This window comes from Chrysemys picta, unplaced genomic scaffold (assembly GCF_011386835.1).
Source record: "Chrysemys picta bellii isolate R12L10 unplaced genomic scaffold, ASM1138683v2 scaf581, whole genome shotgun sequence".
Classification (NCBI taxonomy): Eukaryota; Metazoa; Chordata; order Testudines; family Emydidae; genus Chrysemys; species Chrysemys picta.
This window is the reverse complement of record NW_027053288.1, coordinates 13,092-41,000: the sequence shown is the minus strand read 5'-3', so window position 1 is coordinate 41,000 and position 27,909 is coordinate 13,092. Positions and strand designations below refer to the sequence as shown.

At 52.7% G+C, this 27,909-nt stretch overlaps 1 protein-coding gene across 1 annotated transcript; it reads right to left on the bottom strand.

The window, feature by feature from the left end:
• Window positions 1-527: 527 nt before the first annotated feature.
• On the bottom strand, window positions 528-27,395 carry LOC122173478 (maestro heat-like repeat-containing protein family member 7; the record flags this gene model as incomplete). Its single annotated transcript, XM_065579646.1, has 14 exons — window positions 27,269-27,395; window positions 23,429-23,535; window positions 22,148-22,297; window positions 20,695-20,849; window positions 20,188-20,323; window positions 14,407-14,570; window positions 14,162-14,299; window positions 12,631-12,745; window positions 10,626-10,766; window positions 8,247-8,423; window positions 2,386-2,541; window positions 1,403-1,504; window positions 1,032-1,134; window positions 528-587 (listed from the first exon to the last, which is right to left on the bottom strand). Coding segments are annotated over exons 1-14 (1,750 nt in total), but the record flags the coding sequence as incomplete, so codon positions are not given.
• Window positions 27,396-27,909: the final 514 nt, after the last annotated feature.

Below are 27,909 nucleotides of genomic sequence, written 5' to 3'. Positions count from 1 at the left end.
GGAGTGAGAAGCCTGAGCTATATCACTCCCCCCCCCCGCCGCCATTCACCAACAAATGTGGAGATGCTGCTCTGCCCTGCGCTGCCCAGGGGTCCGGGCACGCAGCAAGGAGGTAGGTGACCGGACGTCACCTCTGCCTCATTTGGAGCAGTGGCTTCACCCCAGGCACCCCACGTGGAGGTGACTGCTCCAAACACTGGGCTAGTGAGTGCAAGGGGGGAGGCAGCACCCCACCTCGGCTGTGTTTGGGGGGGGGGCAATCATCTCTGAAGGCCAGCCAGCTCAGGCCCAGTTTGGGGATCTGCCAGGCCGCAGCTCTGAGGTCAGGGCTAAGTGCCTGGCACATGCCAACCAGCAGACACGACAGGGTGAGGGGGCAGCTGATCAGGGGTTTGGGGATCTACATTTTGCATCCCTTTGTGGCTCTCGCCCGAGATCATGTTGCTGGCGTCGGAGATTGAACCCAGCCCACGGCTCTGGGCCGTTCATCCCCCTAGCGCTCAGTGCTCAAAGCAGGTACAACCCACCATTGCAGATGGCATCCAGCTTGTCCTGGCTCCTCTGGTCCAGCTGCCGGGCAGCGAGCCCTACACATACAAACAGCTCGTCACATCCCCGCATCCCCAGCGAGGGTGTCAAATGTCACCCTCCAAGCAACCCCTCGCTTCCCCCGCCCCTCACTGGCCAGGATGGTGCTCCCGAGTCCCCAGGGCAAAGGGTGAGTCCCCAGGGATGGTTACAGGGCTGGTTGCCAAAGGAGAGCACAGCACCTTGAGGGTTCACTACCAAGAGCCCATGGTGGGGTATGCGGGGGGGAATGGGGACTGCATGGGGAGCAATGGGGTTAGAGGGGGCCCATCAGCCGATCAGGGCAGTTTGGGGTGAGCTTGCTCCTGCGGACTTCTGACACCCTTGATCCTGCATTGGACAATCAGGAGCCCAAGGGTTACTTATCGCTGCTGGCAGGGACTGAGGAGAGCCTGGGACCAGATCCAGCCCCCCTGTTAAAGGGACCCCTGCTCTGTGGTTACCTATGAACCTGATGGCCGCTTGTCTAAGTGGAGTCTGTGGGTTCTCCAGAAAGGCCATGGTCTGGCACAGAAAGTTGTTGGCTCTCCCCTTGTAGCGCGTCAGCTAGGACCAGAACAAGGGAGCACAAGGTTATTAAAGGCCTTTCCGTCCCGCAGGCCGGGTTCCAGGTGTGTGGAGCGCATGTCCTGTTTTCACCCCTCTTTCCTGTGCCGGGGGGATCACGCAGAGGGACTACACCCAGGGCCAGGAGTGGTCCCAGGGCTGGGGCTCAGTGTGGGCACAGAGCCGGGCAATGGGGGGTGCCCTATCCACCGATTCCCCCGCTCCTACCACGAGGGCTGCGCAGTGAATGACCTGAGGGCTCCCTCACCAGGCAGTCACAGCTTTGCCAGGTATCCTTGCGCTGGATGAAGCCACCAAGCTGGTGCCACTTCAGGAATTCTGCCGCACTGCTGAGGGTGTCCCAACACACCTGCAAAACAAGTGGGGCCAGGGCGAGCCGGCCACGGTTACGGGAGCTGGAAGCCACTAGCCTCGTTACCCGGAGGCGGGGAGACCGTGCATGCTGAACGCTTCCCGGCCCCAGGTTGCTTGCGGAAGGGCGGTGGTGTGGCTAAGGCAATAGCTGGAGACCTGACTCAATTCCCAGCTCTCCCTGCAGGAACTCAGGCAAGTTGCTTAGGCCCAGGGCTGCAAAGGGATTTAGGTGCCTAATGCCTATGGGTGATCAATACTTTTGAGGCGCTAGGCCTCATGCTGTGCCTCAGTTCCCCACCTCATGGTGGGTAGGAGGGTGAATTCATTAGTGCTGGTGGCATTTGGCTCCCAAGTGATGGTGGCCATGAGCACTAGCATGTGCAGAGACACCTGGGGCGGGGGGAGGGGGGGCGGCTTGGGCATCTCATGTCTAGTACGGGCTGTACGGGCCGCTTGGCCAAGGGCACACTGGGTCCTGCGCACCATCTGGAGACTGGGTAGCCCTGCTCCTGGTAGGGGCCATGGCCAGGGTTGTGCTCTTCCCACCAGCACAGCCAGGGAATGTGCGGAGGCCAGTGGCTGTAGGAGTGGTGAGGCGACCCCTCCCCCCACCCAATCTCTCAGCCTGGCTGCAGGGGGGGAGTGTTGGGCTCAGAGGATGCAGGGAAGACTCAGCAGTTGGGTGGGGCGCCATGGTCATGGCGCTACTGCACTCAACGTTCAAGTGATTTTGAGCGCCTGACTGTCACAGCACTGAGCACCTGCCCTCTGTCAGCGAGACCCTTTAAAGAGGGGGTGTCACATGCTGCCCCCTCAAAACAAATTACTGGTCACTCTGTAACGGTATCCGCTGCAGGCTCCAGCTCGTGGCCTCACCTGGGACACGTTGGGACGCTCATCATGCACGAGGAGGAGCAGCGGGACCAGGCTCTGGAGCACATGCGCCTTCATCCGCCTCCTGTCGAGCCCCCTTACAAGCTCCAGCAGGTGTTTAAAGAGGGTGATGGAGAGCACCCGGAGCCTGCTGGACACCTGCAAGAGACGACGTGGGGAGGAGACGCTGTGACAGTCATTCTCACCCAGCGGGGCGAGCGCTCACTGTGCCAGAGATGTCTGCCCTGCAGGGGGTATTGGTAACTCACCCCCAGCCATACAGCCACAGCTGGGGCCAGAGTCTCCTGGGCATAGCGCCATTGACGGCAATAGAGATGCAGATTTTCACCAGTTGAGGGGCTGGCCTGGTAACTTCTTGGCCAGGGAGAGCAGTAAGGTGGGGTGAGACTGCCCCTGGACTCTCACAGCCAGCTCTGGGCACACTGACATCAGCACACACCTGTGTCAGCCAAGGGGGAATGCTCAGGGCAGAGCAGCGCCAGGACAGGGGCGGCAGAGAGGGAGTGATGAGGAAAGATTCAAAGAGCGAAGGAGGGGGTGTCGTTTGTCCTCCCGCTTTGCGGGCCCAGCTCACACTGCTGTTGACCCACAGCGGCCCTCTAGCCAGGCCAAGGGGGCCAAGCGTGGGGGGCAAATTCCTACACTGGTGTTTGTTCAAGCCACGCACAGGGACCTGGGGTGGATTTAACCCAGGGCCAAGGAGTGGTAAATGTGCAGGAGTTCCCAGATAGGGGCCTTGGAAGCCATGACTGGAAGCCACCCAGCCTGCAGGGGCTCGGAGTGGGCTGAGGGTTGCCCCACTCCTGTGCATGGGTTTCTTGTTAAATCAGAGCCAGCCCCGCTTGGTCACATGGTGCTGCTGGGCCCCCGCCCTGCATGGCTGCTGGCAGAGCTGAACCAGTCCAGTGACCAGGGAGGCTGGGCGAGCTGTGCCAAGCAGGGAGAACCAGGAGCAATAGCTGGATGCTGTAGGGAGGGGCCACTGCTTTCTGGGAGGTGAGGCTGAGGGGGCAGCCTGGGGACGGGGTGACTTGAGCTGTTCTGGGAGTGGCTGAACCTTTAAACGGTGACCCCAATCAGCAGTTACATGTCACCTCCGGGCACCAGGTTCTAGACAAGGCAGTTCTCTGCGTGACATCTGTTGTAAAAGTGTTCATAAGTTCACCTCACCTCAGTCCCTGGAAAAATCATGGAGCAGGTCCTCAAGGAATCAATTATGAAACACTTAGAGGAGAGGAAAGTGATCAGGAACAGTCAGCATGGATTCACCAAGGGGAAGTCGTGCCTGACTAACCTAATTGCCTTCTATGAGGAGATAACTGGCTCTGTGGATGAGGGGAAAGCAGTGGATGTGTTATTCCTTGACTTTAGCAAAGCTTTTGATACGGTCTCCCACAGTATTCTTGCCGCCAAGTTAAAGAAGTATGGGCTGGATGAATGGACTGTAAGGTGGATAGAAAGCTGGCTAGATCGTCAGGCTCAAGGGATAGTGATCAATGGCTCCATGTCTAGTTGGCAGCCGGTTTCAAGCGGAGTGCCCTAAGGGTCGGTCCTGGGGCCAGTTTTGTTTAATATCTTTATTAATGATCTGGAGGATGGTGTGGACTGCACTCTCAGCAAGTTTGCAGATGACACTAAACTGGGAGGCGTGGTAGATACGCTGGAGGGTAGGGATCAGATACAGAGGGACCTAGACAGATTGGAGGATTGGGCCAAAAGAAACCTGATGAGGTTCAACAAGGACAAGTGCAGAGTCCTGCACTTAGGATGGAAGAATCCTATGCACTGCTACAGACTAGGGACCGAATGGCTAGGTAGCAGTTCTGCAGAAAAGGACCTAGGGGTCACAGTGGACGAGAAGCTGGATATGAGTCAACAGTGTGCTCTTGTTGCCAAGAAGGCTAATGGCATTTTGGGTTGTATAAGTAGGGGCATTGCCAGCAGATCGAGGGATGTGATCATTCCCCTTTATGCGACATTGGTGAGGCCTCATCTGGAGTACTGTGTCCAGTTTTGGGCCCCACACTACAAGAAGGATGTGGAAATATTGGAAAGAGTCCAGCGCAGGGCAACAAAAATGATTAGGGGTCTGGAGCACATGACTTATGAGGAGAGGCTGAGGGAACTGGGATTGTTTATTCTCCAGAAGAGAAGAATGAGGGGGGGGATTTGATAGCTGCTTTCAACTACCTGAAGGGGGGTTCCAAAGAGGATGGAGCTCGGCTGTTCTCAGTGGTGGCAGTTGACAGAACAAGGAGCAATGGTCTCAAATTGCAGTGGAGGAGGTCTAGGTTGGATATTAGGAAACACTATTTCACTAGGAGGGTGGTGAAGCACTGGAATGCTTTACCTAGGGATGTGGTGGAATCTCCTTCCTTGGAGGTTTTTAAGGCCCGGGTTGACAAAGCCCTGGCTGGGATGATTTAGTTGGGAATTGGTCCTGCTTTGAGCAGAGGGTTGGACTAGATGACCTCCTGAGGTCCCTTCCAATCCTGATATTCTATGATTCTATGATTCTTTTAGCCTGTTTATCTGATTTGGCTGCGCTCTTCCTGTCTGGCCACTTCGTAGTAGGTTCTTGGAACAGTAGTTCTGAGTTGTCTTTCCATGAGGAGTTGTGCTAGACTAGATGCAGGAGCTGCTGTTGGTGTTGATCTGTAATTCAGAGGAGCAAGGAATGGATCTTCCTGCTGTCAGATGTTTTTGGCTGTCTGCGCAGCTCTCTCAGCCTCTCCATTCGCTTGTGAGTAATTTGGGCTGCCAGTGATATGAGCAAAATCATATTTCATTCAGACTGACTTAAATTCTGCTGCAGTGAATTGTGGGACATTGTCCATCACTAGTTGTTCTGGATACAGAAATGAGCAAACGTACACTTCAGTTTCTCAATAACACTGCAACATGTTATGTCTTTCAAGTACATTATTTCTATATAGCTGGAAAAGTAGTCCACAATGACCTGGCAATGATGTCCTCTGAATTCACAAAAATCTGCAGCTAGTCTTTCCCAGTTCTCTCTCTTGTAGAGGTGGTTGTTCACTGGTTCAGCATTGCCTCTTAAGTTGATTTGGACTAGATCACCTTTCAAAAGCCCAATAGCATCAGATCCTCAAGTTCTTCCATCTTTCTCACTAGGCCCATCATGGCTGCTACACTGCAGCTGAGAAGGTTGTTGGTCTTTGATCTCATACACACGGAACGCAAAGCTTTTGTCTTTGTAAATTGGTTCGGTGCCCATGCAGTTCAAAATCCCTTGAGGGAGGGTCAGAGCTGTGTGACATCAGCTCTCGAGTCAACTTTAAAGTCAATAGTCTTGCTTTGAATATTCAATGTCACTCTCCAGGCGGGCGCCATGTCATCACAAGTGATAGATCCCAGAATCAATGGGTCTTGATTGTCTGCAATATGAGTCAACTCCCTGACTGCTTCAGTGCAACGAACAGCTGCAAAATGTCCATATTTCAGGCATTTATTACAGCATGAGCCTCTGGCTGGACATGTATCATCCCTTGGGATATGACTTTTCCACACCTTGTGCATGTAGACTGGCATTTGTCCCTCTTAGCCTGTGAATTCTCTCTCCTTACCTCAGGGATTTTATGAGAAAGACTTTTAACACTTAAGTGTCTGTTTGTAGCTTTTAAGCTAGTTGCAGGTTTTTCAATTTGCTTTTGCCTGTTGTTTGACTAATTCTGACTCTTGCTAGCTGTATAGCTGTGGGTAGAGTTAAATCTCTCTTCAGCGGTAGCTACTGTGAAAGGTTTTTAGCAGTGTTGTTATAGCTGTGACAGTCCCAGGATATTAGAGGTAGGTGAGGGAATATCATTTAGACCTCACCTGGCTTGTCTCTATGAAAGGTTTTTATCTTTTAACCCAATAACCAGCCTGTTTCTGAAATTTTCATGTTTTACATTCCCCAAATCACAGTTTTCAGCCAGGGGATGCAGAGGTCTTCTAAAACTTTCAACATTTTCCCCTGGTTCTTGAATTCTTTGCTGAAAACATGCTCTTTAATAAACCACATTTCCCTCGGTTATAAAGTGTGCATCAATCTTAACCACAACCCTTGCATAGTTGTCTTTGTGATGGTCTTCAGTAAAGTCAAAGGAGGTAAAGATATGCTCTGCGTGCTTCTCCATAGCCTAAATTAAAGTCAATACCTGTATATCCCCAGTTCCTTTGTGCAGCTTGTTTGCAATGCAAAATCGTGCCAAACATTGTTTCCAGTCTGTCCATTGTGAAGGGTTATGAAAGGTGACGTTCTCTGGGGAATCAGAGTGGGGCATGTTGATGAGGTCCTGCAAACTTCGTTGCTGTTCCTTCTGTCTGCAACCTGTGTTGCTGTTTTCCTTTGGTTTCTGTTCTTAGTTTACTCCTGACACCATGTCATGTTCTGCACCAGATATGTACTGCCTACAGAGCTTGTTTACACACACCAGATGGACAGTGCTTAATTTGTAATGAAAGAGGTGCTGGGGCTCAAGCAATTTTTTTACAATCATAACTGATGCAGCAAGCCCAGAGGTGCCAGGGCTAAGCCCTGGCAAAAGTTGAGCACTGCAGATGGGTTCATCATAAGAACCGTTAATGCTCTGCTGGATACAGCTGAGGTTCATTGAAATAAGGTATTTTACAGAGCATCACCTAGTAGTCGAACAGTATCATACAGGGTAACATGCCATTACACAGGTAGCCTGGCTTGTTTGCTAGACTCCATCCCATGTTAATCTTACTAGCCAGCTGCTCCTGCCCCCGGTGTCAGCTCAGAGCAGCCGGGCAGGCTCTGCACAAAACTTATGGGAGCGGTCTGGGGGCATCAGAGCTGCACTGCAGTGGCCATAGGCAGATGTTGAATTGGCACCTCGCTGGTCTTCCCTCCAGTTGTTGAGGCCTATTTGCCTTTCCCTGGTGATGGGCGTTGTGTTCATTAACGCTATTTGGATTTAACACCCCCCCCCATAAAGAACCTGTTCTGTTCCCCCCGGGCCCGAGAGGGGTTTGGTTTAAAGGGCTCGCACCAGGGCGAGATCCTGCAGCTGGGGTCCAGGAGACCCTGGGAACAGCTTGAGCCGGGCCTGTGCCACTACTAAATAAAGAGCGGCAGGGTCCCAGCAAAGTTCGGCAGGGCTGAGGGTAGTATTTAGTGTTGTGAAAGCTGGGGAGGTGGGTGGACGCTCCAGGAGCCCCCACTGGGGGTTACCCCTAGAAGGCAGTAATGGATGGGCCCCTTTCTCCTGCCCACTTGCTGGATCTCACCATCCAGTGGGGGACTGGACATCAGTCTGGTGAACGTGTCGGCGGGGGCTAGTTTGTGGTTATGAAAGGCCTGGGGAGAACTAGGCCCTCCTTTGACGCTGCGCTGCCATGAGAACGAAGGGGAGAGGAAAGGGTGGTAGCTGCAGAACCTACAAATGGAGCCGTTTCCTTATGGAGCTCCCAGGCCAGCTGTGGGATTCCTGGCCAGGGAGAGGAGGGGCAGGATTTTCACCAGGGTACCATCACTTGTCACCCTGGAAGCCAGCAAGAGCATTGCAGCACCCTGTGCTGCAGAGGCCCCCTCACTGCATGCAGACTCAGGAATGCATGTCCTTCCACAAGGGGAGCCTTGTCCCCAGGCTGCCCTGATCTTTGTCAGCAGGCCTGCAGGACACAAGGGTTCCCATCCTTTCTGCCATACGCTCTGAAGGAGAGTGAGGTAGCAGAGGAAGGCGGGAATGGGCTCACATCATTTACAACAATCCTTTTTCTGGCTAGGACCATACACAGGCCCTGCTAGCCCACCCGCCAGCCCCCATTCACAGGTCCGCAGTTTGAACGGTCTCCTATGGGCCACCAGGCCTTACATCATCAATGAAAGGCAGGAGTTTCTCAGCCACTTGCACAGCCGCGCGGCTGGCGCTCTGCCTGTCCATGCTGGCAAGGATGTTTTTCAGCACGGTGATGGCCTCGGCGATGATGTCCCTGTCTACCTCCTGTAGTTGCTCCAGGACCTCTGGCAGCAGACGCTGGAGTTTCCCCACCTGCGTGAAATGAGGAGCTGCTTTACAAAACACCCTCCAGTGACCCACAAGCCATTTCCAAAACAACGTCCACCTCCCCTGCAGATAGAAGCATGGGAACTAAGGGGGTGCTGCAGCACTCCCAGGTTTTACACGGGGCTCTGCTCCTGGCCCCGCTCACAGGGTCCCAGCTGCCAGCCCTGCGCCAACCCCCATCTGTGGCCCCAGCCTCGGTCCCCTTGCTCCATCCACCTCCCCCGCCCCCGGCTCCTGGAGCCATGGCCCTGCTCCTGAGCCCAGCTCTAGGGGTGGCAGGGGGTGTGGGCAGGGGTAAGGTGGGGTGCAGCACCTCCACTATAAAAAGTCTTCCAGCGCCCCTGCCTCCAGGTGACATGTTAGAACCTCAAAGCCTTTGCACAGCCAGCTAGGATCACGGGCAGCAGGCCCGGCTACCTGCAATATAAGCAGCTGCTTCCTTGTACCCCAGATCTCAGGGGATGGTATTTATTAGCGGGTATCATCTGTGGAAAGTTCTCTGCACAACACATTGACCCCAAATAAATCAAGTCTATTATTGTTATAGGGGTTCAAATAGCACCTCGAGGGCCTATCTGCAATCAGGGCTTGTGCTGGGGGATTTCCAGGCACAGTAAGAGACGTCCCCTGCCCTAGAGCTTACAGGCTAGGCACACAAAGGAAGGATTTCTATCCCCATTGTACAGACATGGAACTCAGGCACAGAGAGGCTACGTGACTCGCCCATGGTCACCCAGAGAGTCTGGAAGAGCCAGGAACCGAACCTGGGTTCTCCCGAGTCCCTGTCCTTACAGCCCAGCCTAGAGGAGGGAGCCAATTTTGCACACGAGTTCTAGGGTTGGTCTGTTACTAAAAGCCAGATTCAATCATTTCTGTATTTGGTTTTTGAACCTTTCAAAGACAGCCCCACAAAACATTTTTGGAGAGGGTCCAGAGAAGAGCTTGAGAACATGACCTATGAAGGAAGGCTGAAAGAATTGTGTTTGTTTAGTTTGAAAAAGAGAAGACTGAGAGGGGACATGATAGCAGTTTTCAGGTATCTAAAAGGGTGTCATAAGGAGGAGGGAGAAAACTTGTTCACCTTAGTCTCTAAGGATAGACCAAGAAGCAATGGGCTTAAACTGCAGCAAGGGAGGTTTAGGTTGGACATTAGGAAAAAATTCCTAACTGTCAGGGTGGTTAAACACTGGAATAAATTGCCTAGGGAGGTTGTGGAATCTCCATCTCTGGAGGTATTTAAGAGTAGGTTAGATAACTGTCTATCAGGGATGGTGTAGACAGTATTTGGTCCTGCCATGAGGGCAGGGGACTGGACTCGATGACTTCTCGAGGTCCCTTCCAGTCCTAGAATCTATGAATCTATGAAAATCTCAACCGGCATCAGGGAAAAAATGTGTGAAATACAGGCTAACCGGTTCCGGAAGAAAAAATGAACCACAAGCAAGTGAAAAGCAGGCTGAGGCGCATGGAACGATGGGAATGGTGTATGACAAAGAATTACAGTCACGCCCTCTCCATGTCTGATCGAATCGTAGTCCGGGTTTAATAAACCGGACTGACCCGCTATTCTCAGGGTAAGTAAATTATCATTAGTGAGAGTTGCCTTCAGATTGTCTCCTCTTTACCAGGCTGCCAGATCTGTGTATTTAAGCCCCAAGGGTTTTCTCTGCCTTCACTATACTGTGTGTATCAAACTTGTTATGAGATCTTAGCAGCAAAAGGCCCCTGTAGAGCTCTTCAGAGGAGCAAGTGCTGCGGGACAGAGCTGTGACATCAACAGTTAAAACCTATGAGGCTTTAAAAGGGGATTTGTAGGAAAAAATGGTTCCTAATTGAAGCGAAATGGCTCTGTCTGGGCGTCCCTGATCACTGGTGTCGCCAGCATTCCCTGGGGTCTAGAGTCCACAGCTCTGCTGCTAATCTAGTGCTAGGGTTCTTTGGATCACAGAGACCCCAGACACAATCAGGCCCGGCAGTGCCAGGTACTGCACACACCCAGAGACACACCCCGCAGGAGCCAGGCTTGGAGACTTGCCCAAGGTCACCAAGCAGGTCAGGCCAGGAATAGAAGCCAGGGCTCCTGACTCGAGGCCAGGGCCATGTCCCCATGGAAGGTTTCAATGACCCCAGCCCTGCAGCAACTCCCTGCGGTTCTGGGTTTATCCCCCAGCCCTCCTCCCCTCTCACCTTCTCTGGGCACAGGGACAGGTTCAGGAGGCCTTTGAGCGCCAGCCAGCGCACCACAGTGTTGGGGTCTCTCAGCTGCCCACTCAACTGGTCCAGGATGGCGTCTTCCTGCTTATTGCCAAGGTCAGGGCACTGGAGGAGCTAACACACCAACAGAGAAACAAGCTAGAGAACGGGGCTGGACCCTCACGACTCATCTCTGCCAAGGGGCCCTTAGCTCCACCTGCCACGGGCACAGCCTGCGCTGTACGCCGGGCACCGCGATTGGTCACCGTGTGTGCCCCACTGAAACGCTGCTAGCGCAACGGGCCCTCGAGGCTCCAGCCGAGATCAAGGCCTACCCTGCTCCCTCACTAAGGCTCAGCTGCATGCGGAGCAGGGAGGGAGGGGGCTGCAGCCTTGTGTTCCAAAGGGCCGCCCGGTCTACGGGGGGCAGGTGAATTGGCCGTGGATGGGCCCGGCCTGCGCATGGCATACGGACGTCAGAGGGGGCTTCAGGGCCGAGGTCACACAAGGGACCATTCTATGGAGCTGAGCCTTGGGGAACAAGAGACACCCGACCCTGGGCTTTGCTTCAGCCCCGCAACACCAGCTGGGGCCGGTAACAATGTCCAGAGTCAGTGACTCCACCCCTAGGGCTTTAGGAACTTTCCCTGCCCCTGGTCACCCACCCACCCCCAGAGCCACCTACTCCTCTCCTGGCCATAGGCATGGGCGGCGAGTTCTATGGGCCCCCGGTGCCTGGGCACCATGGGCCTCAGCCCCGCCTTCTGCCCCCACGTCTCCCGGGCCATTTAAAAGAGCCCGGGGCCCCCACTTACCACCCGCAGTGCAGCGGAGCTGAGCGGCTTCCTGCCTGCTTGCTCCACATGGCTGCCGGCCCCTCCCTGCGGCCCCTGAGTGGGGTGGGTCTGTGTCCCACTGTCACGGAGTGTGGGGGAGTCAGGGCCCCGCACCCCCCACTTCCTGTGATTCACCGTGACTCTCACCAGCCAGTAAAACAGAAGGTTTATTAGATGACAGGAACACAGTCCCAAGCAGGGCTTGTAAGTACAACCAGGACCCCTTCAGCCAGGTCCCTCTGGGGGGCAAGGATCTTAGACCCCAGACTTGGGGTTCCCTGCCTCTTCCCACCCAGCCCAAAACTGAAACCAAAACCCCTCCTGCAGGCTCTCTCCTCCTCCTTCTCTCCCCCTCTCCCTTTGTCCAGTTTCCAGGGCAAAGGTGTCGACTTGCCCCACCCCCCTTCCTGGCTCAGGTTAACAGGCTCAGGTACTGTCCCTCACCTAAAGTCATCCCCTGCTCTCCCATCCCCCATGCAGACAGTCCAGTAAAACTAACCGACATATCCAGGTCAATCCACCCCGCTCCCTACTGCGTCACACCCACCCCAAGCGCCCCTGCAGCCAGTAGGAAGCTGCGCGGGCAGTGCCTGGGGGTAGCAGCACACGGAGGCCCCCAGGCCCGCCCTGCCTAGGAGCCCCAGGTAAGCGCCGCACCCTCCCAACTCCTCCCAGAGCCTGCACCCCCACCCCTTTCCCACACCCCACTCCGGCCCCCAAACTCCCTCCCAGAGCCTGTACCCCCTCCCTCCACACCCCCTCCTGCCCCCAAACTCCTCCCAGAGCCTGCACCCCTCACCCCTTCCTGCACCCCCACCTTCTGCCCCAGCCTGGAGCCTGCACCCAGCACCCAAACTCCATCCCAGAGCCTGCACCGCAGGCCCCTTCCCCCACCCAAACTCCCTCCCAGGGCCCAACCTCTCACCCCTCCTGCACCCCAATCCCCTACCCCAGCCCAGTGCCTGTACCCCAGACCTCCTCCCCCCGCCCAAACTCCCTCCCAGAGACTTAGACAGGTGGGAGGCAGTTTGGAGGGGCGGGCTCTGCTGGTCACCACCAACATTTCTACAAACCTGCCGCCCCTGGCCATAGGTCAGCCCCATGCCACAGTCACCGCTGGGCTAGGGCTGTTCTCACGACCCTCACCCGCCGGTGAGGCTCACCTGAATGAAGAACGCCATGGCCGGGATGTACCGCCTATCATCCCTGCAGTTGAGGATGGCCATCAGCTCCTGGAAAATCCAGCAACGCTCCTGGAAACTGACCGAAACCATGGCCCTGGCATGGGAAACACAAACACCACATCATTGAGGTGGGCAAGGACTGGTTCTCCATTTACAAATCTAACCAGACCAGTGCCACAGGACAGGGGATCCCGGGTGACTAGTCACGTGCAGCTGGCATGGACAAGTTCCTGCTGGCTTAAAATGCCCAGCAGCCTAACTGCTAGAGACCCAGACCCTTAATCACTCTACAGGGAGCCCTTCCACGAGGCCAAGCTCCGAGCACGCAGCGCTGGGCTGTGTGACCAAGTGGGACCGTTCTTAATGTCTCCTCTGAATACTGTGTGGGTGCCTCAGTTTCCCCTATGCATTTCTTAAGTCTCCAGTGTGCATAAATGGCTGACAATCTGTCTCCTAGCAACAAATGGCCAGGGCCCTTCCCCCCTTGCAAGGGGATAGCTAAAGGTGAACAAAGATCAGGTGACCTCCTGGCCCAGGAAAGAGACAAAGGCCAGAAAGGAGGGGCTGGAGGGGGGTTTCAGCTGGGAGCTGGCTGGGGACGGGAAGTGAGTGCGGACGGAGTTGTCTGCCTCGCTGGGCCCTAGAATGGACCCGGCTGAGGGGTCCCGTTTGCTGTACCTACAAGCTCTGTTTTAGACTGTGTTCCTGTCATCTAATAAACCTCTGTTTTACTGGCTGGCTAAGAGTCACGTCTGACTGCGAAGTGGGGGTGCGTGCAGGATCCTCTGGCTTCCTCAGGACCCCACTTGGGGGGACTCGCTGTGGGAAGCGCACGGAGGGGCATATGCTGAATGCTCCAAGGAGAGACCCAGGAAGGTGAAGCCGTGTGAGCTTCTTGCCCTGAAGACAGTCTGCTCCAAGGGAGAGGAGGCTCCCCAAAGTCCTGACTGGCTTTGTGGGGAGCAGTTCCAGAGCATTGCCCAGGGACTCCGTGATAGGCTGCAAGAGAACTGCAGACAAAGAAGGGCGTCGGTGGGCTCGGTGGCCTTTCTCATGTGCCCAGATATTGGGTGATGAGAGACAGAAGGTGGGTTAGGGAATATCTTAGATTGGTCTAAGACAAGTGTTAGAGCTTTCTGTGTTAGCGTCTCTCTCTCACACACAGATGCTGGGCCAGCCAAAGATATTCCCTCCCCCACCTTGTCTCTCTCATGTGCTGGGCCTGACAGGGCTACACCAACGCTGCAGACAGACATGACGGAGGCTGTCTTTGCCCAGCCACGCCTGCCAGAGCCACGCAGGAAGCGGTTTACGCCAGGCAGCGCAGGGTGGAGAAGTAGCCGACTGACCCCTCGGCCAACGGCACAGAGGCTGTGGCCTCTTCCACGCAGGCGATTGGGAGCCGCGTCTCACCCAGCGGGGAAGGCGATGTGGCCGTGTCCTGGGCCCAGGGACGGGAGATGCTACTGCGGTCAGTTCTGGGCAGCAGCCCCAGGGACAAGACACTCACCGGGCAAGCACCAAGACGCCTTTGTGGTGCATGTCGGCGTTCACGAGCATGCCCCAGCCACCCTGCTTGTGGATGAACGTGGTCTGGTCCCTGTAGCCAGCACATTGGAGCAAGGCTTGCATGGCATCCACCGCACACCTGCATGCAGAGCGAGCCTCTTGTTACTGAGCGAGCCCAGGCCAGGCCCTGCCGCGTGCCTGCGGGCGACGGTTCAGAACCGAGGTGGGGTGTCGGGCTGGTGGTACCTGACAGGGCTGAGGGGTGCGGGCGTGTCCTCCTGGTTATGCATGGACAGCTCCACTATGTATGTGATCTGGAATAGCAGGGCGATGGAGAGCTGAGGGAAGAGCTCCTTCACCTGCTGCCTGCAGTTCTGCTCCTTGAAGATCTCGTACAGGGCTCTGGTGGCCTGCAGCCAAGAACAGGAGACAGATGTCACTGCAGGGCCTTCGCCCTTCCCACGCTCCCCCGAGGCACCTAGAGAGGAGGGGTGGGCTGGGGGCTAAGGCCTGGGATGCTGGATTCAATTCCTAGCCTGTGTGACCTTGGCTAGAACCACAGAAGGGACTTCGGCTCAGCGTTGCCATGCCTAGCTTCATGTGCCCTGCTGCCCAGTGGACTCACAGCCCTGAGTTAAGTGCCCAGGCTCCATATACGCTCCAGAGGGAGAGTCAGTTGGGCCAATTGTTAAAGAGGGTAAACGGGATGGCCTGGGTAATTTCAGGCCTGTCAGCCTGACATCGATCCCAGGCAAGATAATGGAGCGGCTGGTACAAGATTAAATTAATAAAGAATTAAAGAAGATAATTTAATTAATGCAAATCAACATGGGTGTATGGAAAATATTTCCAGCCAAGATAATTGCGATCTGTTTTTCGATGAGATTACAAGTTTGGTAGAGAAAGGAAATAGCATTGGCATAATGTATGTAGACTTCTGTAAGGCGCTTGAGTTGGCGCCGCACTCCAGTTTGATCGGAATCCTAGAAGGATACAAAAGTAACGTGGCACACATGAATTGGTTATAAACTGGCTGACAGGTCTCAAAATGTAATTGTAAACTGGGAATCAGCATTGCACTGGTGTGTTTCCAGTGTGGTCCCCGCAGGGATCGGGTCTTGGCCCTACGCGATTTAACATTTTTATCAATGACCTGGAAGAAAACATAAAATCATCACTGATAAAATTTGCAGCTGACACAAGAATTGGGTGAGTGGTAAATAATGAAGAGGACAAGTCACTGATACAGAGCGATCTGAATCGCTTGGTAAACTGGGGGGCAATCAAACAGTATGTGTTTTACTATGGCTCATTGTAAATGAATACATCTAGGAACAGGACGGGGGATTCTCTCCTGGGAAGCAGAGACTCTGAAAAGGGCCTGGGAGTCCTGGTGGATAATCAGCTGAACAGGAGCTCCCAGTGTGGCGCTGTGGCCAAAAGAGCTCATGTGATCCTGGGATAAATAAACAGAAGAATCTCGAGTGGGAGTATCTGGCACTGGTGTGACCCACTGCTGGGATCCTGGGTCCTGTTCCAGTGCCCACAATGCAAGAAGAATGTTGATAAATTGCAGAGGGTTCAGAGAAGAGTCGTGAGAATGATTAAAGGATTAGAAACCATGTCTTATAGTGATAGGGTGACCAGACAGCAAGTGTGAAAAATCAGGACGGGGGTTGGGGGGTAATAGGAGCCTATATAAGAAAAAGACCCTAAAATCAGGACTGTCCCTATAAAATCTGGTCACCCTACACAGTGAGAGACTCAAGAAGCTCGATCTATTCAGCTTAACAAAGAGAAGGTTGAGGGATGACTTGATTACTGTCTATAGGTATTTCCCTGGGGAACAAATATTTAGTAATTGGCTTTTCAGTCTAGCAGAGAAAGGTCTAACATGATCCAGTGGCTGGAAGTTGAAGGTAGACATTCAGATTGGAAATAAGGCATACACGTCACAGTGAGAGTAATTAATCATTGGAACAATTTACCCAGGGTGGTGATAGATTCTCCATCACTGACCATTTTTGAATCACAATGGGATGTTTTTCTTCAAAGACCTGCTCTAGGAATGATCTGGGGGCAGTTCTCTGGCCTGTGTCATGCAGGGGATCTGACTAGATGATCACAGAGGTCCCTTCTGGCCTTGAAATCTATGAAGCTAAGAGTGGGGAGCTGCCTAAACCAGCCAATAGGAAATGCTGAGGAGAGGGGTGTGGCCTAAGCCCCACCCCCAAAGGGAATTCGGTATCTATCTCTACTTGGGAACACTTAAATAGTCATTGGAGCAGAGTTTAGACCCCGGGTCTCCCAGTTGGGTGCCCTAACCACTCGGCTAGAGACAGTGGTGTAGTCCAAAATCGGAAGGTACTGGAATGCCACTAAAATATTGATTTTCATAAACATGAATTATACAAATTCACATTTTATTTGTCTACTGAATTTCTGGTACAGTAATACTTGGCTAAACCAGGCATGGCTGGAGACAGGCTGGCTGTCCAAAATAACAAGGTATTGGATTTTCTTTTTTTTAATTGTGTACACAGGGGTCGGCAACATTTGGCACGCGGCTCGCCAGGGTAAGCACCCTGGCAGGCCAGGCAAGTTTATTTACCTGCTGACGCAGCAGGTTCGGCCGATTGCGGCCCCCACTCGCTGCGGTTCGCCATCCCGGGCCAATGGGGGCGGCGAGAAACCGCGGCCAGCACATCCCTCGCCCGCGCCGCGTCAGCAGGTAAATAAACTGGCCCGGCCCGCCAGGGTGCTTACCCTGGCGAGCCGCGTGCCAAACGTTGCCGACCCCTGGTATACACGCGCGCACACACACACACACACACACACACACACACACACACACACACACACACACACCTATAGTAGCTATTCAATTCATTTTAACTGTTGAAATCATTATGCTGAAATGCCATTAATGTGTACACAACACACTATGTAAAAGATCTAAATCTAGACAGTACAGTGAGAAAAACCCAATGAATGCGTAGCACGTTTTCTTTTTACTTTAGCCTATAGGCTAATGAAAATACAAAATAAATCATGCTGCTGCACTATAGACATTACTCTATGAGGCGGAAATAATAAACGTTTATTTTAAATTGAAACTAGCTAGTAGGTTACACAAGTAACACAAAATACATCAAGGCATAACAGGGGCTGAAGTAGCAAAGGCCTGCTGTAATGCATTTATCTAATTTCTACAAGTATTTCCACAAAGTGTCTTTCTCCATCTTGTAATTTATGTGTCTGTGAATCAGAGGGAGAACAAGGATGTCTGAGCCAAGTTCTGGCACAGCTGAGAGGATGCCACATGGAACATGAAGGGCCACGGAGCTTGCTAAACATGAGCAATGACATATGCGGAATAAGCCGCTTGCTACATTTGCCATTCACAATCATAGTCATGTGGCTAAATCCACGCTCACACTCAGCCGTGCTGCATGAAATCACACACATGGAGCTGAACAGAGGTTTCAGCTGACCAGTATAGTCAAGAAAGTCACGCTAGGCATTGACTATTCCAAATCGGTTGCACAGCTGCCCTACCTCCTTTTCACTTTATCTAAGAATAATGGGTCACTACAAAAAGTAATTTTCCCTCTGCTGATACTCACACCTTCTTCTTGTTCTTTCTTGGTTTCAGGTGACCGGCAGTAAAGCGTATACAGTTTGTCAAAGAATTCCAAGTGATTTACAGCTCTTACTTCACTTAACGTTTCAGCAGCTGCCAAATCCAACCTGTGATTCACACACTACCTCGCTAGAACATTTGGGTACTTCTTCACAATACAGCTCGCTACGCCAGAGTTCTTCCGAAGCATAACACTAGCACCACCACTCGCAAATACTACAAGAGTAATTGTAATCAGAATTCGATTTATTGAGGCATTTCAGCTCACAATCTACAGTGCCTGAAGCCGTCTGACGTGGAAGTGCAATCAGATCAAGAAACATGAAGTGAGGATAATCATCCTTCAAAGTGTCACATTTTAAATAGATTCTAACTGTTGATTCATTGCTCAGAGTAGTTGATTCATCAACAGACATGGCTATCTTTCCGTCACTCTCCGGCATCTGAGCGCACATTCGTCATTTGCAAGGCTTTCGGTGCATTGCAGATGAGATAGAGTCTAGGATGTCTGTAGCACTGAATTGTGAACACAGACCGATACCAATATCTACACCATGCAGTATGTGGAATTCAGTTAAATCGGGACGATCCGAGTAGGGTCTGCCATGTTTAGCAATGTAATATGCCATTCGCTTTACCTGCACAGTTGTGTCAAGTTCTGATTTTGTCATGTTAACCACTTCATCTTCAAAAGTTGAGGTTTCTGCTTCTGTTGAAAGCTGTAAAGCTACCTGCAGTTGAATCTTTGTGTTCCTTTATCTTCATTGGCAGAGATGTTAATCTGGACTCTCAGCTAGGTCCATAAGGAGAAACAGAAAACTACCACCACCCTACTGCTATGGAGAGACCCTGATGAAACTTTGCTACCGTTAAGGCATCCAAGCTTACCATCATGGCAGGACAACCAAGGATAATCCCTCTTCTTCAGCATCCACTAACCAGAATTCATGCCAGCTGGTCTTTGGCTGTTGAAGGGTAATCTTCACAGTTCGTTCTCACTGCAATAGCCACCTCAGTGAACTCCATTACAGGAAGAGCTCTGTTTTTGTGTTTGGGTCTGCAGTCGAAGCACGGCTGCTACTGTCTTCGTCAGCACCTTTAGCCTTCTCAAAGAAGTAGTTAGGAAGAGAAGAATTTCCTAATGCTCTTTTCACTGCATCAGAGGACTGCTGGCTGTAACAGACAGTTGTGCCGGAGATGTGAATCATGTCATTTAGCTTGCCTACTATGTGCGTTCTGGCTCGATTACAATATTGTTGTCTGGTGTTGTTTCACATCTTTATTAATGACCTGGATGTAGATAGAGAGAGCAAACTGGTCAAGTTTGCAGATGACACAAAGCTAGGAGGAGTCACCAATACTTTAGAGGAAAGAGCTAAAATTACGAGGGATCATGGTAAATTGGAGGACCGGGCTATAGACAACAAAATGAAATTCACCAAAGACAAATGTGAGGTGCTACATTTAGAGAAGAAAAATCAAATGCACAGATACAGAATGGGGGATAACCAGCTTGGCCGTGGCACTTCTGAGAAGGATCTGGGAGCTGTGGTCGATCACAACCTCAGCATGAGTCAGCAATGCGATGCTGTTGCAAAAAAAGCAAATGCAATTTTAGGTTGCATTAACAGAGGTATAGCATGCAAGTTATGGGAGGCGATAGTACCGCTCTACTCAGCACTGGTTAGGCCTCAGCTGGAGGACAGTGTCCAGTTTTGGTCACCAATGTCTAGAAAGGATGTGGAGAAACTGTAATGGATCCAGAGGCGAGTAACAAAGATGATCAGAGGGACGGAACACAAGCCATACAAGCAAAGGCTGAAGGAACTGGCTATGTTTAGTTTGGAAAAGAGGAGATTAAGGGGGGACTTGATAACGGTCTTCAGATACTTGGAAGGCTGCCATAAAAAAAAGATGGAGAAAAGTTGTTCTCTCTTTCCACAGAGGGCAGGACAAGAGGCGATGGGGTCAAACTACAGCACAGCAGATGTAGATTAAACCTCAGGAAAAGCTTCCTAACGGTAAGAAGAGTAGGACGATGGGACAGACGCCTAGGGAGCTTGTGGAAACTCCTTCGCTGGAGGTTTTCAGAAGGAGGCTGGAGCCATCTGTCTGGGGTGGGTTAGACACAACAAGTCCTGCCTCGTGGCAGGGGGCTGGACGAGCTGACCCTGCGATCCCTTCTCACCCTGTGGTTCTAGGAGTGCTGCTGAATAGCACCAGGAGAGCGTTTCGGCGTGTTCCGGCTCGACTATAGCACTGGCTAGAGTCACGCTCTCTCTCTTCGGCCCAATGACTATACCCAGTGGGAGACTGAGAGACACCCTCAGGCAGTGATGGGGACACACGGCGCTCCTTCCCTTGCTTCAGGGGCTGATACTTACAGCCAAGGGGGCCTCTCTCTGAGAGACATGATGGTGGTGCAGCGGCTGTTCCCGCAGCGTGTTGAGCAGCTCCTTTAGGACCTTTTCTATGCTCTGGCAGTGGGATGCCAGCATCCGCCACATCTCCGCAGCAACGCTGCAAAGGGAGAGAGCCAACGGCACTTGGTCAGAGCCCCGCCAGCCTCCTGCACCACGCCCCCCCCGGCACCGGCACCCTGCTGGGACTCCTTGCACCAGCCAGCTCTTTGTTGCCCTCCCACTGCTGCTGGTGCAGGCTGCCTGGGGACCGGGTCTGAGTGTCAGCCCCAGGGGAGGCTGAGGGATGCCATACAGGGTTTTGCAGGCTGGCCTGTCTCCAGGGCAAGCCAGCCTGCAAAACCCTCCAGGAGAAGCAGCAGCTCTGCAGGGAGAAGGAGATCTCTGGAAGGTTCTGCACTCCCCTGTCCCTGGCAGCGGGACCAGTCCGGGGGACCCGGAGCGCAAGCGACGGCAGCCCCAGCCCCGTACCTGTCACATGACAGCGAGCAGCCCAGCAGGGTTCTGACCACCTCCTCGCTGTACTGGTTGCCCAGCATGAGAAGGGTCCTGAACAGCTCCTTCCGGGACAGCGGCTCGCTGATGGAGTCCAGGTTCTTGTAAATGCTCATCACAGCCTCCGACACCTGGAAGGGAAATGAGGAGATGGGGGCCTCGGCTTCCTCGCACTGCTATTGATCTGGGGTGCCAGGGACCTGCTGCACCTGAAAGCCATCTGCCCTCCCAGATCCTCTTTGCCAGCCCCAGACCTAGAGCACAGGACCAGTTCCCAGCCTATCGATTCATAGACTGCAAGGCCACAAGCGGCCATGGTGATCACCTAGACCAGGGGTCTCAAACTCAAATGACCACAAGGGCCACATGAGGACTAGTACATTGGCCCGAGGGCCGCATTACTGACACCTCCCCCCCGCCGCCCTCTGCCCCACCCCCACTCCACCCCTTCCATGAGGCCCCACCCCTGCCCCGCCTCTTCCCACCCCTTCCCTGCCCCCATTCCAACCCCTTCCCCGAAATCCCCACCCCAACTCCGCCCCCTCCCTGCCCCCAGGGGGGGCAGGAGGGGTGTGGGATGTGGCAGGGGCTCAGGGCAGGGAATTGGGGTGTGGGGTGCAGGAAGGGTGAGGGGTACTGCAGGGAGTCAGGGCAGGGGATTGGGGTGCAAGAGGGGTGCAGCAGGGGGCTCAGGGCAGTGGATTGGGGTGCAGGAGGAGTGCAAGGTTCGTCAGGCGGCTCAGGGAAGGGGGTTGGGGTGCAGGAGGGGTGTGGGGTGCGACAGGGGCTCAGGGCAGGGGGTCAGGGTGCGGCGGGGGCTCAGGGCAGTGGGTTGGGGTGCAGGAGGGCTGTGGCAGGGGGTCAGGGTGCAGGATGCGGCAAGGGCCTCAGGGCAGGGCGTTAGGCTGCAGGAGGAGTTCGAGGGGCGGGCTCTGGCCTGCCCTGCCCCGCCCCCGCGCTGCTCCGGGATGTATGTATTGCTGTTGCTTCAGGCACCGCCCCCAGCATCTCCCATTGGCCGGGAATGGGGAAACGCGGGCAATGGGAGCTGCTGGGGGCGGTGCCTGAAGCAACATCAACACACACAGCAATGTGCCCCCTCTTCCCCATGTTCCGGCCGCTTCCCGGCACGGCGCGGGGGCAGGGCAGGCAGGCAGGGAGTCTGCCCTGCCCCAGTGCACGTCGGGCCAGAGCCGCTCTAGGTAAACGCTGCGGGAGGGCAGGAGCGGGGGCTGCGAGGGGCTCGCGGGCTGCAGAAAATTACCTCGTGGGCCGCATGTGGCCCATGCGCCGTGTGTTTGAGACCCCTGACCTAGACTGACCCCCCCTCCCCCCCACATTGCACAAGCCAGAGACCTGCCCCCCAATAACACCTAGAGTCTCCCACGGATGGGCTCCCCCAGCAGGGTGTTCTCACTGCAGCTCTTACCCTCTCCAGCCTTGGGCCGGGGACCATCAGGATCTCATGCAGCATGTGCCTGGCCACCACCGAGTCATGGACGCTGGTATCTTTCATGCTATCAATAGCAGTGCAGAGGAAGTCCATGCGCTCGGATCCGTTGAAGTACTTCCCAAACATCTGAAACAAACCCGCCAGTGAAACCATTTTTGCTGCCCAGCGCGGTTCCAGTCAGTGGCCGAGCAGCCAGGACTGGCCCAGCCAGGAGTGCAGGCAAACCCCACTCTGCCGGGACAGGGCTGGGTTACTGCACCTGGGCAGCACAGTATCCAGTCAGCAATCAGGAACTGCCGTGCATGGCAGAGGCCAGCCGGGCAGTCCACGGGGGCACAATACTGCACAGCACGGATACACTCTCTAGTTCTCAGCAGGGGCTGGCACTGGTGCACAGATGCAATGATGCCTTTTGTTGCATTAATCTCTGGGGAAGCTCCCACCACGCCTGACAAGGAGCTGGGATCAGGTTTGGATGAGCCCCAGTGCATCTTGGGATGTGGCATGTAGGGAGGCATATTGGGCTGCATTAGTAGAAGCATTGCCAGCAGATTGAGGGAAGTGATTATTCCCCTCTATTCGGCACTGGTGAGTTCACATCCGGAGTATTGCATCCAGTTTTGGGCCCCCCACAAGAGAAAGGATGTGGACAAATCGGAGAGAGTCCAGCAGAGGGCAACGAAAATGATTAGGGGCCTGGGGCACATGACTTATGAGGAGAGACTGAGGGAACTAGGCTTATTTAGTCTGCAGAAGAGAAGAGTGAGGGGGGATTTGACAGCAGCCTTCAACTACCTGCAGGGGGTGGGGGGTTCCAAAGAGGATGGAGCTAGGCTGTTCTCAGTGGTGGCAGATGAGAGAACAAGGAGTAATGGTCTCAAGTTGCAGTGGGGAAGGTCTAGGTTGGATATTAGGAAAAATGATTTCACTAGGAGGGTGGGTGAAGCACTGGAATGGGTTATCTGGGGAGGTGGTGGAATCTCCATCCTTAGAGGTTTTTAAGGCCCGGCTTGACAAAGACCTGGCTGTGATGATTTAGTTGGGGTTGGTCCTGCTTTGAGCAGGGCGTTGGATTAGATGATCTCCTGAGGTCTATGATTCTATGAGGTAGAGTGGGCCATAGGCAGGGCTCTGACCCAGATGAATGGGCTCAGTCACACGCCTGGGTCTGTCCCTTCCCCCGACTCTTAGGGTGCTAATTTCTGACTCCTGATAACTCTGCGCACAACAATCCCGTGAAGCACTGACTGTACTTACCCATGTGATATCGCTGGTGTTGGTGAACAAGGTGTCCCAGGAGCCGTACAGGATTTGCTTGTCCTTGAGGAGCTGCCGATGCTCTTCACTGTTCGCCAGTGTCATAGCTATAAAGGGAAGGGTGTAACAGCTGACCTGTGTACAGTACTATAAAATCCCTCCTGGCCAGAGCCTCCAAAATCCTTTTCCCTGTAAAGGGTTAAGAAGCTCAGGTAACCTGGCTGGCATCTGACCCAAAGGACCAATAAGGGGACAAGATACTTTCAAATCTTGGCGGGGGGAAGGCTTTTGTTTGTGCTCTTTGTTTGGGAGTTCGTTCGCTCTTGGGACTGAGAGGGACCAGACATCAATCCAGGTTCTCCCCATCTTTCTAAACAAGTCTCTCATATTTCAAACTTGTAAGTAAAAAGCCAGGCAAGGCGTCTTAGTTTTACTTTGTTTTCTCAACTTGTAAATGTACCTTTTACTAGAGTGTTTATCTTTATTGCTATGCTTTGAACCTGAGGCTAGAGGGAGGTCCTCTGAGCTCTTTAAGTTTGATTACCCTGTAAAGTTATTTTCCATACTGATTTTACGGAGATGATTTTTACCTTTTTTCTTGAATTAAAAAGGTAATTAATTTCTTTTTAAGAACCTGATTGATTTTTCCTTGTTTTAAGATCCAAGGGGTTTGGATCTTGATCCACCAGGAGTTGGTGGGAGGAAGGAGGGGAATGGTTAATTTCTCCTTGTTTTAAGATCCAAGGGGTTTGGATCTGTATTCACCAGGGAATTGGTGAAGGTCTCTCAAGGCTATCCAGGGAAGGGAATTAGCTTTGGGATGGTGGCAGCGGACCAGACCTAAGCTGGTAGTTAAGCTTAGAAGTTTTCATGCAGGCCCCCACATTTGTACCCTAAAGTTCAGAGTGGGGAAGCAGCCTTGACAGCCACCATCATTGAGGCTGAGCCAGGGAGGGGAAACAGACAGCAGGCAATATAAATCAGATGTTCGGTTAGCAAATGGGAGTTTTGCAAGAAAGTTTAGAGAGGGTGTGTGAGAGACAAGTACATCTAACAACCATACTGTAAACTCAGGCCAATAACCCCCTCCCCAGAAACAAAACTAAACAAACTAACCCCCCTGGAAGAGTAAAAATAAACCAGGCAGAAGGGCAGCAGCAGCATGGGGCTCGCCAGTTGATTGCACTGAATGCAGCATGTATGATTACCAGCCCTATGGGCAGGTAGCATATGTGGGCATTTGGCCCAAGGAGCTACTGGCCCTCGGAGACCAGGAGGCCAGAGGGGCTGAACTGGTGGAGCCAAGGAAGGCAGCGAGGTACATAGAGGAGACTTTTAGGGACACAGTAGAGTGGTCCCACCCCCAGTCTGACAGCCTCTGTGCTGCTGAGGAGGGTGAAAGTTTCGGGGAAGGAGAACATCGAGCTAGAGCAGAGGGAGACGATCCCATAGTTGGGACCCACCTTCCAGATGAAGTCATGATGTCCTCTCAAATTGAGGTAGGAACCCCAGTTACAAAGAAAAGCCTGGTAATAATAATGGGGGATTCAATCAATAGACATATAAGCAGTTTGGTTTGTGATGGCTGGGAGAACCACATGGTAAATTGCCTGCCTGGTGCAAAGGTTGCAGCTCTCACGAGACATCCAGACAGACTTATGTGCCCTGTGGTATGTAATCTAGCGTTTAAATCGGCCTCTGTATGAGATAGCTAATGTGACAGTGAATTTTAAAAAAGTCTCCAGATGTGATCCCTGGTAAGCCTGACTTCAGTACCAGGCAAATTGTTGAAACTATAGGAAAGAACAGAATTATCAGACACGTCGGTGAACACAATTTGTTGGGGCAGAGTCAACATGGCTTTTGTAAAAGGAAATCATGCTTCACCAATCTACTAGAATTCTTTGAAGGGGTCAAAAAGAATGTGGAGAAGGGTGATCCAGTAGATATAGTGTCCTTGGACTCCTTTGACAGGGTCCCTCACCAAAGGCTCTTAACCAAAGGAAGATGTCATGGGATAAGAGGGAAGGTTCTCTCATGGGTCAGTGGTTAAAAGATAGGAAGCAAAGGACAGGAATAAATGGTCAGTTTTCACAGTGCTGAGAGGTAAACAGCAGGGTCCCCCCCAAGGATCTGTGTTGAGACCAGTGTAGTTCAACATAGTCATAAATGATCCAGAAAAAGGGGTAACCAGTGAGGTGGCAAAATTTGCAGATGATACAAAATGACTCAAGATCGTTAAATCCAAAGCAGACTGCAAAGAGCTACAAAGGGATGTCACAAAACTGGGGGACTGGACAACAAAATGGCAGATGAAATTCAATGTTGATAAATGCAAAGTAATGCACATTGGAAATCATAATCCCAACTATATATACAAAATTATGGGGTTTAAATTACCACTCAAGAAAGGTTTCAGAGTAGCAGCCGTGTTAGTCTGTATCCGTAAAAAGAAGAACAGGAGTACTTGTGGCACCTTAGAGACTAACAAATTTATTAGAGCATAAGCTTTTGTGGACTACAGCCCACTTCTTCGGATGCAGAAAGAGATTTTGGAGTCATCGTAAATAGTTCTCTGAAAACATCCACTCAACGTGCAGTGGCAGTTAAAAAAGCAAACAGAATGTTGGGAACCATTAGGAAAGGGATAGATAATAAAACAGAAAAATATCATAATGTCTCTATATAAATCCATGGTGCGCCCACACCTTGAATACTGCGTGCAGTTCTGGTCGCCCCATCTCAAAACAGATATACCAGAACTGTAAAAGGTGCAGAGAAGGGCGACAAAAATGATTAGGGGGATGGAACAGCTTCCATATGAGGAAGGATGAAAAAGACTGGGGGCAAGTCTACACTTCAAACACTGTATCGCCTGTCGGAGAATAACAGAGTTCTCACTCTTTTGGTTGGGTACAGCACACGCCGTAGCTGCACTGGCGCTGTAGCATTTAAGTGAAGATGTTCCTATGCCAACAAGCTCTTAATCCACCTCCCGGAGAGGCGCTAGCTAGGTCAGTGGGAGAGGTGCTCCTGCGACAGGGGTGTGGATTTTTCACACCCCTGAGCAATGTCGTTATAACAATATAGGTCTGTAGTATAGACCTGGGACCATTTAGTTTAGATAAGAGATGACTAACGGGGGATATGATAGAGGTCTATAAAATCATGACTGGTGTGAAGAAAGTGAATAGGAAAGTGTTATTTACCCCTGCACATAACACGAGAACTACGGGTCACTTTATGAAATGAATAGGCAGCAAGTTAAAAACGAACAGAAGAAGGTATCTCTGCACACAATGCACAGGCAACCTGTGGAAATTGTTGCCGTGGGATGTTGTGAAGGCTAAAAGTATAATTGGGTTCAAGATAATCAGGGCATGCAAACCCATACTCTGCATGTCCCTAAACCTCTGACTACCAGAAGCTGGGACTAGATGTCAGGGGATGGATCACTCAAAATTTCCCTGTTCAGTTCATTCCCTCTGAAGCATGAGGTACTGGCCACTATCAGAAGACACAATACTGGGCTAGATGAACCATTGGTCTGAGTCAGTATGTCCATTCTTATGTGAGTTATGAAGAGTAGCATATAGATAGGGGAAGCTAAAGACATCAGGGGAAACACCATGGCTTGCAGGACTAAGGATAATAAGGAGGTTTTTTTAAAAAAGTGATTTAGGAACAAAAGAAATCTTAGCAGTGGTGTAGGCTCATTACTAGATGGAGACTCTTTAAAAGGTTGCAGAAAAGGCAGAAGTGTTCAAGAAATATGTTTTCCATGTTTGGAAACCCCATGTTAGTGTATTTAGGAAGGACAAGGGTCTCCATGGCTCTTACATTTTAGCTGCAGCATGAAGGAGTAGAGGTGGTAAAATGCCTCCATAGACGATCGGCAGATCTCCTGCTCCGGATGGCACAGAGTGACACACGCCACCAGCTGGCCCAGGACTCTGAACTCCTCCGCTTCCTGATGGAGAGAGGGCGCAAAGGGAGTCACTCGCCCCTGCAGGCCTAGCGCAGCGTGTCCCCCTGGCATTGCCCTAGCAATGGGTTAGAACTGGGGGAGGCAGAGCCCAGTGCAGAGAGACTGGGGACAAGGAGAGCAGGAGGAGCCGTGGGGCCCATCACCAGGGGCTGAGGAAAGCTCAGCAGGGACGGGGAAATCTGGTCAGCAAAGTCAGCAAACCTTGCTCCCGAGTGGGGACCCGGGTAACGAATGAACTAACGTCCAGTCTCCATCTCAAGGGCAAGCGCCTAATCCCAGCCCCTTCTCCCACCCCCCACCCTCCATTGACCTCAGGCCCAGGAGCTTGGGGTCACCTTGGACTCCTCTGCTCTGCATCCCGCCTCTCTCACTCCATCCTGGAGTTCCCCAGAGTCCTCCCTTCCTGCGCCATCCCCAGCCTGCCGGCTCTCTCCCACCGGCTCTCTACTGCAGCCTTGTCCTCTCATCTCCCCCTCCTGCCAGACCTTCCCTT